At 56.3% G+C, this 15,780-nt stretch overlaps 1 protein-coding gene across 1 annotated transcript; it reads left to right on the plus strand.

Annotated features, from left to right (window-relative positions):
* On the plus strand, nt 1,690–14,258 carry RASD2 (RASD family member 2). Its single transcript, XM_018048238.1, has 3 exons — nt 1,690–2,718; nt 7,453–7,732; nt 11,183–14,258. The coding sequence occupies exons 2-3, from the start codon at nt 7,462–7,464 to the stop codon at nt 11,710–11,712; spliced, it is 801 nt and encodes a 266-aa protein (XP_017903727.1). The 5' UTR covers nt 1,690–2,718; nt 7,453–7,461; the 3' UTR covers nt 11,713–14,258.

Below are 15,780 nucleotides of genomic sequence, written 5' to 3' on the forward strand. Positions count from 1 at the left end.
AGGTGAGGAAAGAACACTGGGCTGGGATTCTGCCACTTGCCAGCTGGGTGGTCTTGAGTATGTCCCCAAAGCCTTTCTGAGGTCTATATATTCCACATCCTCCGGATAGGGGACTGATCACAGTCAAGGAGTCTGTAAGTGCTGAGTCCTCCATCTAGTCCCTCCACCTCCATCTACCCCATCTTCCTTAACTTCCCTGAGGAATCCGAAGACCACACAGAGACAAGAAGAGAAAACCACTATTTACAGTCAAAGGCTAAGACCATCTTTGTACGTTTGTCACTCTGTGGACCTAGCATAGCATACCCATTTTATAGATGACATAACCAAGCCCAGGTAACTTCCACAACTGGCCCAACTGGGCTCAAATATTTGAGCAGACATAGAGGCAGACTGAACACTAATGTCTCACCCAAAGGAGCTGGACCCTCAGCTTGGTTCCCCCCAGACCCCTTTGCCTCTCATGGGGTCTGAGAGCAGATTGGCAGACATCCCCCAGGTCCAGGGTTCTGGAAGAGAGGCTATAGGTCCCTGGCTGATACAAATGATGGTTGGACAGACACAGAACTGCATCCCTTCATTGTCCCTATACCTCATCACACACATTTTTTCAGTCTCCTGATAACACTGGAGGAGAACATCACTGTTGGGGGCTGCTGCTGCTGCTGCTGCTAAGTCGCTTCAGTCGTGTCCGACTCTGTGCGACCCCACAGACGGCAGCCCACCAGCCTCCCATGTCCCTGGGATTCTCCAGGCAAGAAGGTCTTTAACACCTCTCCCAAGCTGGCCCACCTCCCTTTTACACTCAGGGCACATCTCAAGCCTTGGAAGGCTAGTTTCCTGCTAGAATTTAATAACCTTGGTTTGTTTCCCTTGTGTTTATTTTTGTTCTTATCTTCTATTTATGGTGAGTGATACTGGTTTCCCATTTAAGGCAATGATACAACAATTCTCCAGAAAACGTGTTTGGGGCAAGGAAGGGAGGAGTGGGTCGTGGAGCCAAAGACAATTCTAAGTAATAAAGATTGATATCTGCCCTGGTTCAAGGTGGGGAGAAGCGAAGAAAGACAGAGGTGCTGCCCAAGAGCACTCAGTATAGTTTATGTCCCCAGACCTGCGTGTCGCGCAGATCTCCATTCAGGCGCGCTTAGGCCAAGGTGACTCCGCGGCCCCTCCTGACGGCACGTGCGCGGCCCATGTGTCATCCTGCGGGGTCCCGCGGGCCCGGCGACCTAGGGAGGAAAGCGTTGGCTCGGGGCGGGCAGGCCGGGCGCCCCGGAGGGCCCCTGGGGTTTTCGGCGGAGGAGGAGGGCGAGGGAGCTGTGGCGCGCGGGTTGCCACCTGACCGGGAGCGAGCGGCTGGGGTCCCCGGCCAACCCGCCGCGAGATCCTGGCGGGTCACCTGCGGCCGGGGCGGTGTGCGTGTGAGTGCGTGCGCAGACGTCAGCCTCCCAGGCCCGCTCCGCCTTCCGCTCACCGCGCGCACCCCGCGCCCCCTGCCGCCCCCACCCTCAGCTCCCCAGCCCCACGCGCCCGGGCACGCGGAGCGCCAGACTGCGGCGCCCGGGAGGCCGCGGGCGGGGCCGCGGGGCGGGGCCAAGCCGCGGGGCTCGCCACCATTGGTTGAGCGCAGCACCCGGGGCGGGGCGTCGGGCGAAGGCGGGTGGGCGCGCTCGCGGGGGCAGAGGCGGGCGCCGGGCTGCGGGACTGGCTACTCTCTTGCCGCGGAGAGGGTGAGCGGGAGCCGCTCGACGGGTCCACGGAGAACCGCTCGCAGAGGCGGCGAAAGGCGTCCAGGCCTAAGCTGGGCTTCTGCCGCTGGAACCGCCATCTGGAGCTTGGGCTCCGATCACTTTTCGGAGGAACCATTGACCTCGCCCGGCGGGAAGAAGAGGGGCGTCCGCCTCCAGGAGCAGGAAAGAGGGAGGAGCCAGAGCCCCGCAGAAAGTTCGCCTCCTCTGGGGGACCGAGGGGAAGAAGTGGGAGGAGGAGCCTGTTTAAGGCTAACTCAGAGCTGCGAAATCTTAGGGCGGCGTTCAAGGCCCCCTCCCACACGGGCGCGCAGCAGAGTGCTCTGCTCCTCTTTCAGCCGCTGGCTTCGCCTCGCAGGGAAAAAGAGCATACCCTCGGCGCCGGGGGAGTGGCAGAGCTGAGGTCGAGGCCGAGCCGGGCAGGCACCCTCCACCCGAGCGATCGCCTTTGGAGCGGGCGGAGTAGGTGGTATAGACAGTCGGGAGGATAGGTTCGCCCACCCCGGACACGCACATACGCACGCACCCGCAGTCACTTCCAAGGGACCCTCCAGGAGTCTCTAAGGACCAGGAGTCACCCCTTCTGCCCTCGCCCCCCAACCCCGGAGCCCCAAGCGGGGACCCCGGGATCGGACGTCCCCACGCTTCCGGGCACCTGGCTCAGCAGGAGTCCCCCGGGTCCGGGCAGGGCAGGGCCGGCGGCGGCGAGCCGGAGCCCGCCCAGCGCCCGGGCCCCGCCGAGGCCTCGGAACCCACTCATGGGGCACCGGCTCCCCGTGTCCCCTCGCCCGGCCGCGCCCAGCCCGGCGCCCCGAGACACGCAGAGGAGGATCCCGGCGCAGTGACCCGGGAGCCGCCGCAGCCCCTGGAAGCCTCGGCTGACGGAGAGGAAGGCTGCTCCCCGCACCTCCAGGCCCTTCCAGGCATCCCTCTGAGCCGCGCCAGAGGCCCGGCCCGCCATTCCCAGGTAGGAGGGAGACACCGCAACAGAACCAGGGAGGCGGGGAAGCCGGGGAGAAAGGTTTGAAGCTTTTGGGGGGAGGGTCAGGTGAAGCCTTACAGGAAGTGGAAAAGTCAAACTGATTGAGCCTGTTATATACCAGCATCACCGGGCAACTTCACTTACCTAGTTGAGCACCTACTGTGTGTCAGGCTGGATGCTTATCCCAGGAAAGAAAGACTTAACTGAGTTTTTATTTAAAGAGATCTGGAGTAACAGCCTGTTTGAATATAAGGAAACTGAGGCTTAGAGAGGAAGAGGCACTTCCTTTCCCCAAACACTCCCCTCCTCCTTCCGAAGCTGGCTTCAGCCTGCAAACCTGGCTGAGGGTGGGGCTGGGGTGAGGCCAGCTGGTGGTGGCCTTGGTGAGGACCTCCTCTGAGAGAGCTTAAGGAGCGCCTTCCTTGTGTAGAGTTCTTTGAGCTTTGGGGGGAATTGGTGCAAGGAGTGAGTTTCCTGGGCAATCCCCTTCCCAAGATGGGTTTTCTGTGCTCAGCTGGCCAGAGGGCCTCCAGGCACCTCTGCAGGGTTCTGTCCTCCCTGTGGCCCCAGCCCTGGGAAGATGACGAAGGTTGTAGTCCTGGACCTCAGGGGAGGTGGGAGGCTGTGCTGTGAAGGGGCAGCCAGGTCAGGAGCCCATGATTCAGGTTTCTTCTGGCATCAGAGGGACACGATGGGGTCCCCCAAGACCTCTGCCTGCACTCCAGTCCCTCCGCACCTGACTGCTCCAGGCAGCCCCTTGACTGCCGAGAGGAAGTGTCCCAGAGAAAGGAACCTGTTTGCTGTGTGCCAGGAGCTGTGTGGGCCTCTTGGCTTCTCATTGAGCTCTCAGGGCCACGCTGTGGGTTTGTTTCTACCATTTGATAGATGACCAATCCCACTAGGTCCAGTCATTTGCCCAGGGCGACTGGACTGGTGAGAGGCAGATGTGGTCTGCCTCCTTTCTGCCACCTCAAGGGTGGTGAGATTGGCTTTGCAAAGCACCCATGACTCCCCTCAGTGGGGGCATGGAGGCCGGTGAATGTGTGTGTGTGCCCAGAGTCTGGGATGTGCCCTAATGGTGGAGGCTTGGGGTGTGTGGGAGGGAGGGAAGGAGGGAGGGCTCAGGGTATCATGAGGAGGATGTGGCCGGACTCTCATCCTCTGCTCTTGCCCTTCTGACCCTTCCATCTTCCAGGCAGGCCCTGGGAGAGGGGCTCGAGGGAGAAGAAGGGGTGAACCCACAGACGCATGGGGCGGAAACTGCCTGCTCAAGGTCTGGGAGGGTCCTGGGCAGTGTGCTTGCCCCCAGCTATCTGCAGCAAGAGACAGAGGGAATTAGAATAGACCTCCAGGGTCATTCCCCCAACCCAACGACAGCTGAGGCTTCACTGAGTCAGACACTGTTTTGAAAAAGCCTGATTTTGGCCAGGAGGTGGGTTTTTATAGAGGTAAAAGCCCAGACTTTGGAGCCAACAGCCTGATTCTAATCCTGGCCCGACCAGTCATCTGTGTAAACTGGGGCAAGTGACTCAGCCTCTCTGACCTCCCATGTCCCCATGGGTCCAGCAGGTTGATGGTGGGCCCCTCTTCATGGGACTGCCGTGAATTCATTGGGATAAGGCACACAGGCACCCAGCATGATGGAGACCTGCTGGGCTGTGGTGACCATTCCCCCAGCACAGCCCCGCCACCTCTGCTCCAGGCCCTTCTGCCTCCCAGGTGCCCATAGAAAGACCCTGGGGTGAGTCACAGAGCTTGCATTCGGGTACCCATGTGCTACTGGTGGCTTCCATTTACCATTCTCTGGGCCTCCAGGGGGGAAATCTACATTCTCAAAGGGCCCTTTGAACTCTGACCCCTGCCTGCTTCTCACTGTAGGGTGGGCATGGCTGAGGATGGAGAGAGGGGAACAGGAAGTGGAGGAGGAGAGAAGCTGTGCCCACAGCACACCCACAGAGCTTCCTCTAGGGGAGGAGAAGGGAAGAAGGACACGGGGCTGGGGGACGGAGCCCATGGAAGTGCTGTCACCTGATGGCCAGGTGTTTGGGTGCTTCACACAGCCCCACCTGGCTGGGGCCATGTGCAGACTCGCAGTCTTTCGGAGATGAAAGCCACAGATTTTTTTTCTCCTTTGCCCTTTTCTGACCCCCTGCCTCCTCTCTCTGACTTCCTCACGTCTACTCAGTCTCTGATGTTAACACATCTAATGCCAAGAACTCTGAGCTAGAGGCTGGGACAGGCAGTGATGGAGACATACCATCCCTGGGGGCTGCCAGCCTTCTCTGTCTGTAGACAGAGATGACCAGCAGCAGAGTCAAGCTCCCAGCAGAGGGACTTGGGGAGGAGTCCTGGTGCGGGGCCTCTTACCCCCCGATCCCGGCCTCTGTTGAAGACCCAGGCTGGCTTTCTCCCAGCCTGGGAGGAGATTGAAGAGTTCAGTGCTGTTGGCTTCCTCTCCCTTGCTGCCCACCCAGGTGTGTGCTCAGTTCATGGCGACCCACCTCAGTGTAGCTCCTGGGCCAGCTAGACAGGGTGGAGGTGGAGGGAGAAGACCCCAGAAGGAAGCTCTGAATGATCTCCGAAAAGGAGAGCCATTTGCTGCTTTCACACACAGGTCATTTATTGAGCACCTGCTGTGTCCACGGCACTGAAATAGGAAACCCTGCGGTGTAAGCTCAAAGTTGGCTTCAGGCACAAATTGGGTGGGGGTATGTAGGAGTTGTATGTTTGGAGTCACCATCCTGGCCCCCTTATTAACTAAAAGGGCCAGTCATGTAGACTTTTAAGCATCAGGTCCTTATTTGTGAAACAGGGAAGGGAATGCATACTTCATAGAGAGGTGGTAAGGGGAACCCCAAGGCATGGGGCAGACTGCCTGAGATTGAAACCCTGCTTGGCTGGTTACTGGCTGTGTAACCATGAGCAAGGTACTAAACTTCTCTGTGTTGCTTTAGTTTCCTCATCTGTGAATTGGGGTAACCACCTACCTTCTGGGGATCCTGAAGGATGAAGTGGGTTAGTACACATTCAACTTAGAACGCTCTGCATATATTAACTGCAAAAAAAATGTCAGCTGTGATTATTGCTCTATACTTAGCACACTGCTTGGCACACTGCAGGGCTTGGTTACTGCTGATTGTCGTCACAGCTCCAGGGTCAGCAGTATGCTGAGCTGGCTTATTGTGTGCGACCCTTTGCAATTCATTCATTGAGATCATCTTGGGAGCTTGGAATCGGCCATGGTGGGAGTATTTCACCATGAAATTGACAAATGCTGCCAATCAGAGCTTTTATGAAGGTCTTTTAAAGAAACCACTTTATTGCACGGTGGCTCTCAGCTGGGCAGGGCGATGGTACTGAGCAGGTTGTGTGCAGTGGCAGCTCACTCAGCATTCTTGCCTGGAGAATTCCATGGATGGAGGAGCCTGGTGGGCTACAGCCCATGGAATCACAAAGGGTCGCACATGGCTGAGCACCTTCACCCGCTTGGTGGGGTGGGAGGTGACATTTGAGCCAGACCCTGATAAAGGGAAGAGGGGTTCTGGGGGAGGGGCTGGCATGAGTTGCGGGCTGGTCCCAGCAGAGCTCAAGCTCACTTGGGGTTCCAAGTAGGGAGGAATTCTGGTGGGTGCTGAGAGAGGAAAAAGGAGGGTGGCTGGGCTATGAATGGCCTTTGGGTGGGCCTGATGGAGCCCCTGGAAGTTACTTATCTCTAACTGGGCTTTGGAGCTTGGATACATTTTGGCCTCTCCTACAAGGTCAAGAGGTTCCTGTAGAAAGTTTTGGGTATATCCCAGAACCATAAACCCTTGGAGCTATGAGGGACCTGAGTCATTCTTGTGTCATTTTCTCTGACCTGCATCCCGTAGTCCAGGCAAACTCCCAGGACCTGGAGGTTGAAAAAATTGCTGGGCAGCCCTGTCCCTGGGCATGGAGGATGTGGTCTGGACCTGGCCTTTCTCTTCTTTCTGGGAAGGCCAAATGGCCATGGCACCCCCTTGCTTAAGAAATGCTCTCTGAAAGCTTCTCCATGCCGTGTCCCGGAGTCACAGGCTCCCGGGAAGCCAGAACTGCAAAGGACAGATGGTCCAGGCAGAGAATAGATTCTAACAAGAGTCAGCATCTTTGAGACCTTGCCATGTGCTGAGCCCTTTACAACAGCCCTATGAATCAAGTCCACTTTATAGATGAGAAAAGCGATGTCAAAGGTTAAGCTCCTTTCCTAAGAGGAGTAGCGAGTTAGGGGCAAGTCGAGGGGTCCAGCCCCTGCAGTCCCATCTGGGAATAAATAAGGGGTGAATGAACCCAAGGGTGAGTGAATGAGTAAAAATGGGTAGATAAATGAAGGAGGAAAGAAACAAGAGAGGGATGTTCAGGCAGAACTCCACGGCCCTTAGAGAGATCCCAGTCCAGCCTTCTCATTGTACAGAAGTTAGTGAAAGTCACTCAGTCGTGTCTGACTCTTTGCAACCCCATGGATTATATAGTCTGTGGAATTCTCTAGGCCAGAATACTGGAGTGGGTAGCTTTCCCCTTCTCCAGAGGATCTTCCCAACCCAGGAATCGAACCCAGGTCTCCCGCATTGTAGGTGGATTCTTTATCAGCTGAGCTATCACAGAACCAAGTAAGAGGCTGATAGGGGAGGCCACAGCCTCCAGCACAGGCTGCAGGGCCAGGCTCCCGGCTTCCTGACACTCGACCCCCTCTCTCTCCTGCAGCCCCGAGCCATGATGAAGACCTTGTCCAGCGGGAACTGCGCACTCAGTGTGCCTGCCAAGAACTCATACCGCATGGTGGTGCTGGGCGCCTCTCGGGTGGGCAAGAGCTCCATTGTCTCCCGCTTCCTCAACGGCCGCTTTGAGGACCAGTACACGCCCACCATCGAGGACTTCCACCGGAAGGTTTACAACATCCGCGGTGACATGTACCAGCTGGACATCCTGGACACGTCTGGCAACCACCCCTTCCCCGCCATGCGCAGGCTGTCCATCCTCACAGGTGGGTGCTGGAGGGGGTGGGCACGGGAGCTTGAGTAGAGGAGTGTGTGTGCTCGGTACTTTACAGTTTGCAAAGCACTGCCTCCATCTGAGATGAAGCTCATGAGCCGCTGTGCACCGCACCGTGAGGTTGGAGAGGTATTGCTGCTTGGCGACAGAGGATGGAGCCAGGGCCCCAGAACCCTTCCCTCTGACTCTGGTTTCACTGCTTGTGGCTGCTGGTGCTACCTTCCAGATCTGTGGCTTTACCTAGGAACAGAGGGGCTCCTGCCTACTTCCTGCCGCGGGTGACCCAGCAGAGCTCCAGGGCCCAGGGTCAGTCTGTCAGACTCAGATCTATTGACACCCAAGGCCTTTGCTGCCTCTCAAAGAGGCAGGGACAGAACCCAGACAGTGATCAGTCAGAGAGGCTGGTGGGGACTGCCCATGCTGGGAACTCAGTAATAATCACAGTAACGGCCATGGCGATTGCTAACTCTTATCAGGAGCTGCGTGCCTGGGCCTCTTTCTAGAGCTTGGCATGTATTTAATTAATCCTCACAACTAACCTAGGAGATGGGTATCTGCCTCCATTTTACATGTGGGGAAGCTAAGGCCCCGGGAGGTTGAGCTACTCCAGATGATAACACAGCTGAGAAATGGCATTCTGGCTCTCAGGCTTTAACTCTGGGCTCTCCTGTAGCCTCTCAGCCAGGCTGGGAGCTGGGGAGGGAGGGGAGCTTGTGGGGTACTAAGCAGGGGCAGATGGAGATGTGAAACTGGGCTGTGCTTTTCGTCACTCAAGCAGTTTTGTCTGGTAGCTAAGAACACAGGCCCAGAAACTGGTCTGCCTGAGTGCAAATTCTGATTCTGCTGCTTCGTGGTTTTGTACCTCTGAGCAAGTGACTTGACCTCCTTGGGCCTTGATTTTCTTATCTCTATCGTATCTGTACCCATCCTAGAGGCCTTCATGAGAATTAAGTGAGTTTATATAGAAAAAGTGCTTGGCGAGTAGAAGGTGAGTGCTTGCGAAATATGGGTCTCATGTGAGACCTGCATTTGCAGTGTGCCTGCAGTGGGCTTCGCAGTTATTTCCTCAGCCACACCCTGCCGTTGTTGGGCAGCTGATGAAGGAGAGATATCAGCAAGTAGTCCCCCGGCCATCCCTAAAACAACTGCACAAATCGAAATACTTCTGCACCGAGAAACCCTTGCTATCCCCACCCCTCCCCCTACAGCCCAGCTAAGACCCCTCCCCGAGTGCCCTGGGCAGATGGCTTCCTTTTCCAGCTGTTCTCGCTGATCATCTGATCCAGATCACACTCGGCCTGCCCCACTCCACATTTTGGAGAAGTTTGTGAACAGAGGGAGCCTGGGCTGACCTGGGTTCCAGTCCTGTCTCCACCACTTGGTAGTTTACACATAGGACCAGAGGTTCAGATCTCAGTCTTTCCAGCTGCACAATGGGTATAATGTTGCTTCCTCCCGGGGTGACTCTTCAGCCTACAGGAAGGTACCAGGGGAGGAAGGCATGGGGGCATTTCCAACACAGTGGGGATTGCAGGAATGTCAGCTCCCCCTACCATGGGGAGGGGACACAGTGCCCACCGATAGAAACAAAGCTAACCGAGGGAGGGAGAGACAAGATATAGAGAGGAACCACGCGCATATTTCCCAACTTAAGTTTTAATTACACAAATAACACACAAATGCATGTTCCTCTAAGCATATAGATAAGGGTAAAAAGCTCTCTTGACCCTTTATTCCACCCCCGCCAGGCTCCTGCCTCCTCCCCCAAGGTACCATCCCATCAGTCTTCCAGACACCCCATGAACATATTGACATTCATGTTTGGGTCCCCAGAACAGAGTATTTTCGTCTTCTTTATGTGCACGTGTCATTCTGGGCACATCTGTCTGGCCACCCGTATTTTTGCTCGCCAGCCCATGCCTCATTTTCCAACCTGGTGCTGATGCACAGCACATTCTGAAAGCCATTAATTCTGCCGCCAGCTCTCCTTCCAGCTGCCAGCCAGGCATCTCTGAAACTTGGCATGCAGCTTTGCATTTGAATGTGTCAAGGCCGCGGAGTCCTCAGGGGCCTGGGATTAGCCTACCAGGATAGGTTTCACAGCCCAAGCAGAAATGGTTGCCAGGCCGGCACTGCCTTGCAAGTGCCTTTCTCAGCAGCCCACACCGCCTTTCATCATATCGCATCCCGTCCATGCGGCCAGCTTTATGAACACCCACTGTGCATCGTGACAAAGCCTCCTTTTGCTCCAGAGCGTGTCATTGGCAGGAACGCAATCCTGAATGTGGTGGGTGCTATTTTGGGGGGACAAATGGTATGCCCTGGGGGTCCAGAGGAAGGAGGCAGTGGGGCTACCAGAAGCTGGAATTGCTTGATTTTCTCTTGAGAACGTGGGCTGGTCCCTGGTGCCTCTAAGCCCCAGTTTCCTGTAAAACAGGGATCTTAACATCTCCCCACAGGTTCTCAAGAGTTTACGCCAAAGTGTAAAAGGTGCTTTGAGTGTGAGATTGTGATCACTGTGTGAGATCTGACAGTCGAGGTAGAGGCGCTGGTCTTCTCTCACCCTCCCCACCTCCCCATCGTCCCTGTTTCAAAGACCTACACTGAGGGATACAGCAAGTTGTAGCAGGGGTAGCATGGGCCTCAGAGGCTAGTGTGCACTGGTCCATCCATAATGTATTCAAGAAGCAGCGGGCACCTGTGTGTGCCAGGCACCAGAAATTGGGTCCATGTCTCGGCCCAGCCGCGCCTGAGCTGTGTGATCTCGGGCCAGTTGCTCACCGTGTCTGAGCCTCAGCCTGCCCACCTATCGCGTGAAGGTAATGAAATGCCCCTCACAGAGGTTTCATGAGGAATCAAGGGGTACTCAGGTGCCTCTTACACGTGCTTGTGCTCATTATCCTTTTGAGATACAAGTCACCGAGCCCATGCCACTCTCCATTTATTATCTCATCAGTCCCTCAGAAGCATCCTGCATGAGACAGGTGGGGAAACTGAGGTTTAGGGGGGTGGCATGACCCACGCAAGGCTGAGTGAGGGGGCAAGAGATAAACCTAGACTTGCCTCCTGCCAGCCCTCTCGGCTCCTACTGTATACCAGGCTCTCCAGGCCCCGGGGATGTGCACTGAACAACAGGAGCCCTGCTCTTGTGGAAAGTGTAGTAATTACTATTCTCACACAGTCCACACAAGCTCACCAATCACTCCCTCTGTCTACAGCCCTGCAGGGAAATGTAGGGTCGATCCATTGTGGTTGAACCAGGCTGTGCCACGTATTAGCTCCGTTACAAGTGATTTAGCCCCCTGGACCTCAGTCTTCTGCTCTGGAAAACGGGAATGATAGCAGCTCCCCCAGAGGGTCACTGAGACGGTCAGGTCAAGGAGTGGGGAGAGGCCAAAGGAGCTGCCTCTAAACTTACCTCCCAGGGTTTCTGTATCCACAGGCGATGTGTTCATCCTGGTGTTCAGCCTGGATAACCGGGAGTCCTTTGACGAGGTCAAGCGCCTCCAGAAGCAGATCCTGGAGGTCAAGTCCTGCCTGAAGAACAAGACCAAGGAGGCGGCAGAGCTGCCCATGGTCATCTGTGGTAACAAGAACGACCATGGCGAGCTGTGCCGCCAAGTCCCCACCACCGAGGCCGAGCTGCTGGTGTCCGGTGATGGGAACTGCGCCTACTTTGAGGTGTCGGCCAAGAAGAACACCAACGTGGACGAGATGTTCTACGTGCTCTTCAGCATGGCCAAGCTGCCGCACGAGATGAGCCCCGCGCTGCACCGCAAGATCTCCGTGCAGTACGGGGACGCCTTCCACCCCCGGCCCTTCTGCATGCGCCGTGTCAAGGACATGGACGCCTACGGCATGGTCTCCCCCTTCGCCCGCCGCCCCAGCGTCAACAGTGACCTCAAATACATCAAGGCCAAGGTCCTCCGGGAGAGCCAGGCCCGCGAGCGGGATAAATGCACCATCCAGTGAGCGGGAGGGATGCTGAGCTGGGGCTTTGGCCAGGCCTTTTGGGAGGTGGCCCTGGCACCCGCTGCCCACATCCCCCGGACGAAACCCCAAGAGCAGTCACATTCCGAGACCTTTGGGGGGCCAGACCGGAGGACCCCAGCCTCCAACCTCTGTATAGTCTCCTGCCTTCAACCGCTTCCCTCTGATTCCTCCTTTCCGCCGCTCCCCTTGGGTTTCAACTTCTCCGTGGCGGGGGTGGATCTCTGCTGGGCAGGAGGAAAGGCTGGGTGACATACGGACTTATGTCAGGACCCGAGTCAGAGCTTGCCTGTCCTTGCAAGAAACGCTGATGCCAGACGGGCCAGGGTACCGGCTTCCAACGGAGACTCCTGGAACATCAGAGGATGAAAACAACACCCCAAGTCAGCTGGGAGGGGGCTCTGCCCTCCTGGTGTAAGACGCAGCTTGGTTTAGGTGGCAGCTGGAAGTTTCTTCCCCTACCCCGTCCTGAAACACTAACCCTCTGGCTCAGCAGTTTCTATCCCCTGCCCCCTGAGTTGGCCCCCAGCTCTCCCTGACTTTGAGCCAGGGGCGTCTCTGTGTTCGAAGTGGGTGTGGCCACGTCTCCTGGACCACGCCCATCTCCTGGACTGCCTCCCTCAGCCTCCCCTCCCAGGTTCCCCTCGTCGGCTGGTTGTGCTTTGTTGTTGCAGCTGTTACGTCCTGTTCCCAGTAGAAACGGAAATCATTGTACTGTAAAAGCCTAGTGATCCCTCGTTGGCCAGGACCTCCCCCCAAGTTCAGATCCACCGCCTCCACGGGGGACACCTTCCTCCTCGGCTCCCAGATGGGGTTCCCGTGGCCTGTCCACAGCTGGACACTGCCCTCCTCCCGAGCTTCGCGGTTTACGCTTACACAGACGGGGCAGGCAGGCCGGGGCTGCGTCTCCTCCTGCCCCCATTTCACAGAGGAGGCAGCTGAGACTCAGAGGGCCAAGGAGCCGGCCCCAGCTCCGCCTGAAAGCTGGCTGGCCTCTGCTGTGCTTGTTCCTCAAGCATTTATTGAGCACCTGCTGGGTGCTGGGTCCAGTGTGCTAGAAAGCAAAGAGGGTGAGAGATGCGCGTGACGCCCCTAAGGCCGAGGCTCCGTGGCGCCAGCCTCTTTCCCTCCCCCAGCCTGGCCTGACTGCCCCTGCTGCCCTACTGCCTCTGTGCACGCAGCTGTGAGGGGATGTGGAAGAGAACCTGGGAGCTATAGCTGAACCCAGGAGAGGCAGATGAGAAGAGCTCCCAGGGGGCCTTTTCCTGGCACCTCGGATGGGGTTGTGCTGGGTACCAGGCGTGGTGGAATTTGAACCTGTGGACCAAAGGCTCTCATCATCAGCTCTTAACAAAGACGTTTAGTATTTTAAATCTCTTTGAAACTATTGAAGTTTAGAGCCACAAGGAGCCTTAATGATTGTCTAGTGAATCCGAGGCCCAGAGAGGGTAAGTAACTTGCCTGGGGTTACACAGCAAGCCTATGAGTGGCAGAGGCAGGGTTAGGTCGGGGCATTCAGCACACACTATTATGTGCCCCTTCTGATCCTGCCTCAGCCCCTGGGGCCTTTGGGGATTTGAGGTGTCGTCTCCCTGAGCCTTTCCCCAGATTGGCCTTTGAGGGCTTCTGCAGATCATGTGTACATTGTACCCACGTATATACCTGTACACACACGTGAACACACAGAGAGATACATGCCCTGGCTTCAGCTCTGCACACCCCACACCTCCTACCCGGCCCTGCCGCTCAAGGCAGCTGCTCTGACCCTGCTTCTGTACCCCCACCTGGCCCCAGCCTGAACCCTCTAAGCAGACCAGGTGTCCTGGCCAGGACAGATGTGTGGCCTGCTTCCCCGTATTTCTGTGTACACTCTTGATTAAAGTGGGTTTATTTCTAAGCCGTGCCCTTGACCATGTGTGTTTTCTGTATTTCCAAGAGGAGGCGTGGCTCTTCTGCGACCATAGCTGGCCTTTCTGTCCCCAGATTGCACCTGCCTGGTGCCTTCGCCCTGCAGGTCAGCGCTGAGTCAGCTGTCGAGGTTAATTAAGTACGTGGTGGGAGTGGGGAATAAAACCCCAAGGTAGGAGGGAATAACAACCCTGGCCCTTCTGGGCCCTCCGAGGCCTGTGTGCTGAGGTGTCTGTGTACCTCTGAGGAGTGACCAGGTCAGACAAGAGAAGCCTCCTCCCCATGGACCATCAGCTCTTTGTGATCACCATGCGTCTGACTTCTAGGTGGCACCCAGAACCACGTGGAGAGCATTTAGCAATAACGGGAAACAGTTGTGATTACCAGAACTGCAGAGAGGGGCGGCATGCTATTAGCTCCTGATGGGGGATGTTGCTGAACACCCTCCAGGGGCCAAGGGCAGCCCCCACCATAAAGAGTTACCCTGTCCTGAAGGTCAGCAGTGGGCAGCCTCCCCGCTTGGACTGTCAACACTTGAGACCAGGACACGGCCCATATCTACGTGTGGTTGATACAACCTACAACTTTCTGAACAGTACTGAATAAACATTGGACAAGCAGAATGGCCCTCGTGTGAAATGACACAGGACGTGGGTGGGGATGGCAGATGGAAATGGGGGGAGGTGGGGTGGGGGGAGGCTACGTGTCCCTGTGTAACCCCTAACGTGGCACCTTGAATGGAAGTTCTTGGACCGAGGCGAGGGGATCAACCACACCCCTGCTGTGTGAATGACACCCCTCCTCTCGCTCCGTCTTCTCTTCCAGCCCCATGAGAAACATGCTCCTCGTGTTCTCCCTTCTAGTGGTGGGGAATTAGGCTCAGAGCACTCACTATCTTATCCAAAGTGGCACAGCAAAAGGGGTGAAGTGGCAGATCATGGACTTGAAACGAAGGGTCATCTGAGCTCCATGTGGGAGAGGAAAGGATTTTGCATCTGGGAGATGGAGACAGGTCTGTGCTTTTGATGGATCAGTAAGTACCACTGAGCTGGAGGGCCAGGCCTGGAGAGAGAAGTTCAGAGAAAAGGAAGACAAGGTCCCTGTGGGCCAAGGGCTCATGATTCAGAGGGCAAGATCCCTGTGCAGGCGTCTGGGTGAGCCCGGCTATGGTGCAGGAAAACCAGCCTGGGAGAGCTCCCAGACTCCACCTATGGAGGAGCCCAGCTTTCCTCCCATCCTTTGCCCACGCCAGCCAGAGAAGGTCCATGTGGGAGGCAAGTCACTGTGATGCTCTATCAGTTCTGGGTTTTGTAAATGTGAGATGTGGAGGTGAACATTCCTTCCTGCATTGCAGGTCAGAACCGCACCCTAAGAAGGGCTAAATGGGGAGGCAGTTGGGCGCACCCACGCAAGACTTCCACAGTGCACCAGAGCCCTGGCACTTCTGCCACGCTCCATCTCCATGGCGGAGGCAGTGAGGGGTGGGGTGCTGTGAATACATCTTATCTCTTCCCAGACTTCAGTTTCTTCAGCTCTTAATGGGAAGTGGTGAGGAGGACAGCTGGACCAGACAGCACATGAACAGCCCCTTACAGCTCTATGTTCTCTGCTAGAAGGAATTAATATTCCCACTATATAACCCACAACATTCTGATCGTTACTAAACAGAACACGTTTGCTCCAGTCCTGGCCCCAGCCCCACTCCGTGCATCCCACAGATTCACCCTGGGATGGGGTTAAGCAGAGGAGGGAGATGTCCCAGAAAATCAGCCCTGGGATGGAGGATGGAATAGATTGTAAAAAAGTTCCTGTCATGCAGAGAGCATTCAGAGATAAGCCCAGAGCAGCCAGCTTAACCCCCATCCTAGGAAGGGAGCGCTGGGAATCTGATTTCTGAGAATTCTAAGCAGCAGACTGTAAGGACTCATTCTGTTCCACCTCCCTGAACCTGTCACTTACTCAAAAGAAAAACTTCAGTCTGCATTCTGGCTTGGTGGGGGGCTGATGAGAGGCCACCGGGGCTCAGCAGCAGAGGCTACTGGCAACGCGGAAGGGAAAAGGAGCCGACCTTTGTTGCAGGCCTGCTGTGCACCAAATACCATGCTCAGCCTGTTTCCACATCCTCTCATTGCATCCTCGAGG

The sequence above is a fragment of the Capra hircus genome, chromosome 5 (assembly GCF_001704415.2).
Source record: "Capra hircus breed San Clemente chromosome 5, ASM170441v1, whole genome shotgun sequence".
NCBI lineage: Eukaryota > Metazoa > Chordata > Mammalia > Artiodactyla > Bovidae > Capra > Capra hircus.

Bases quoted from the DNA above. Each gene is read 5' to 3' on its own strand.
- RASD2 (XM_018048238.1), top strand. From the start codon at position 7,462: ATGATGAAGACCTTGTCCAGCGGGAACTGCGCACTCAGTGTGCCTGCC. The intron at 7,733-11,182 runs GTGGGTGCTGGA...CTGTATCCACAG, and splicing joins CAGGCTGTCCATCCTCACAG to GCGATGTGTTCATCCTGGTG.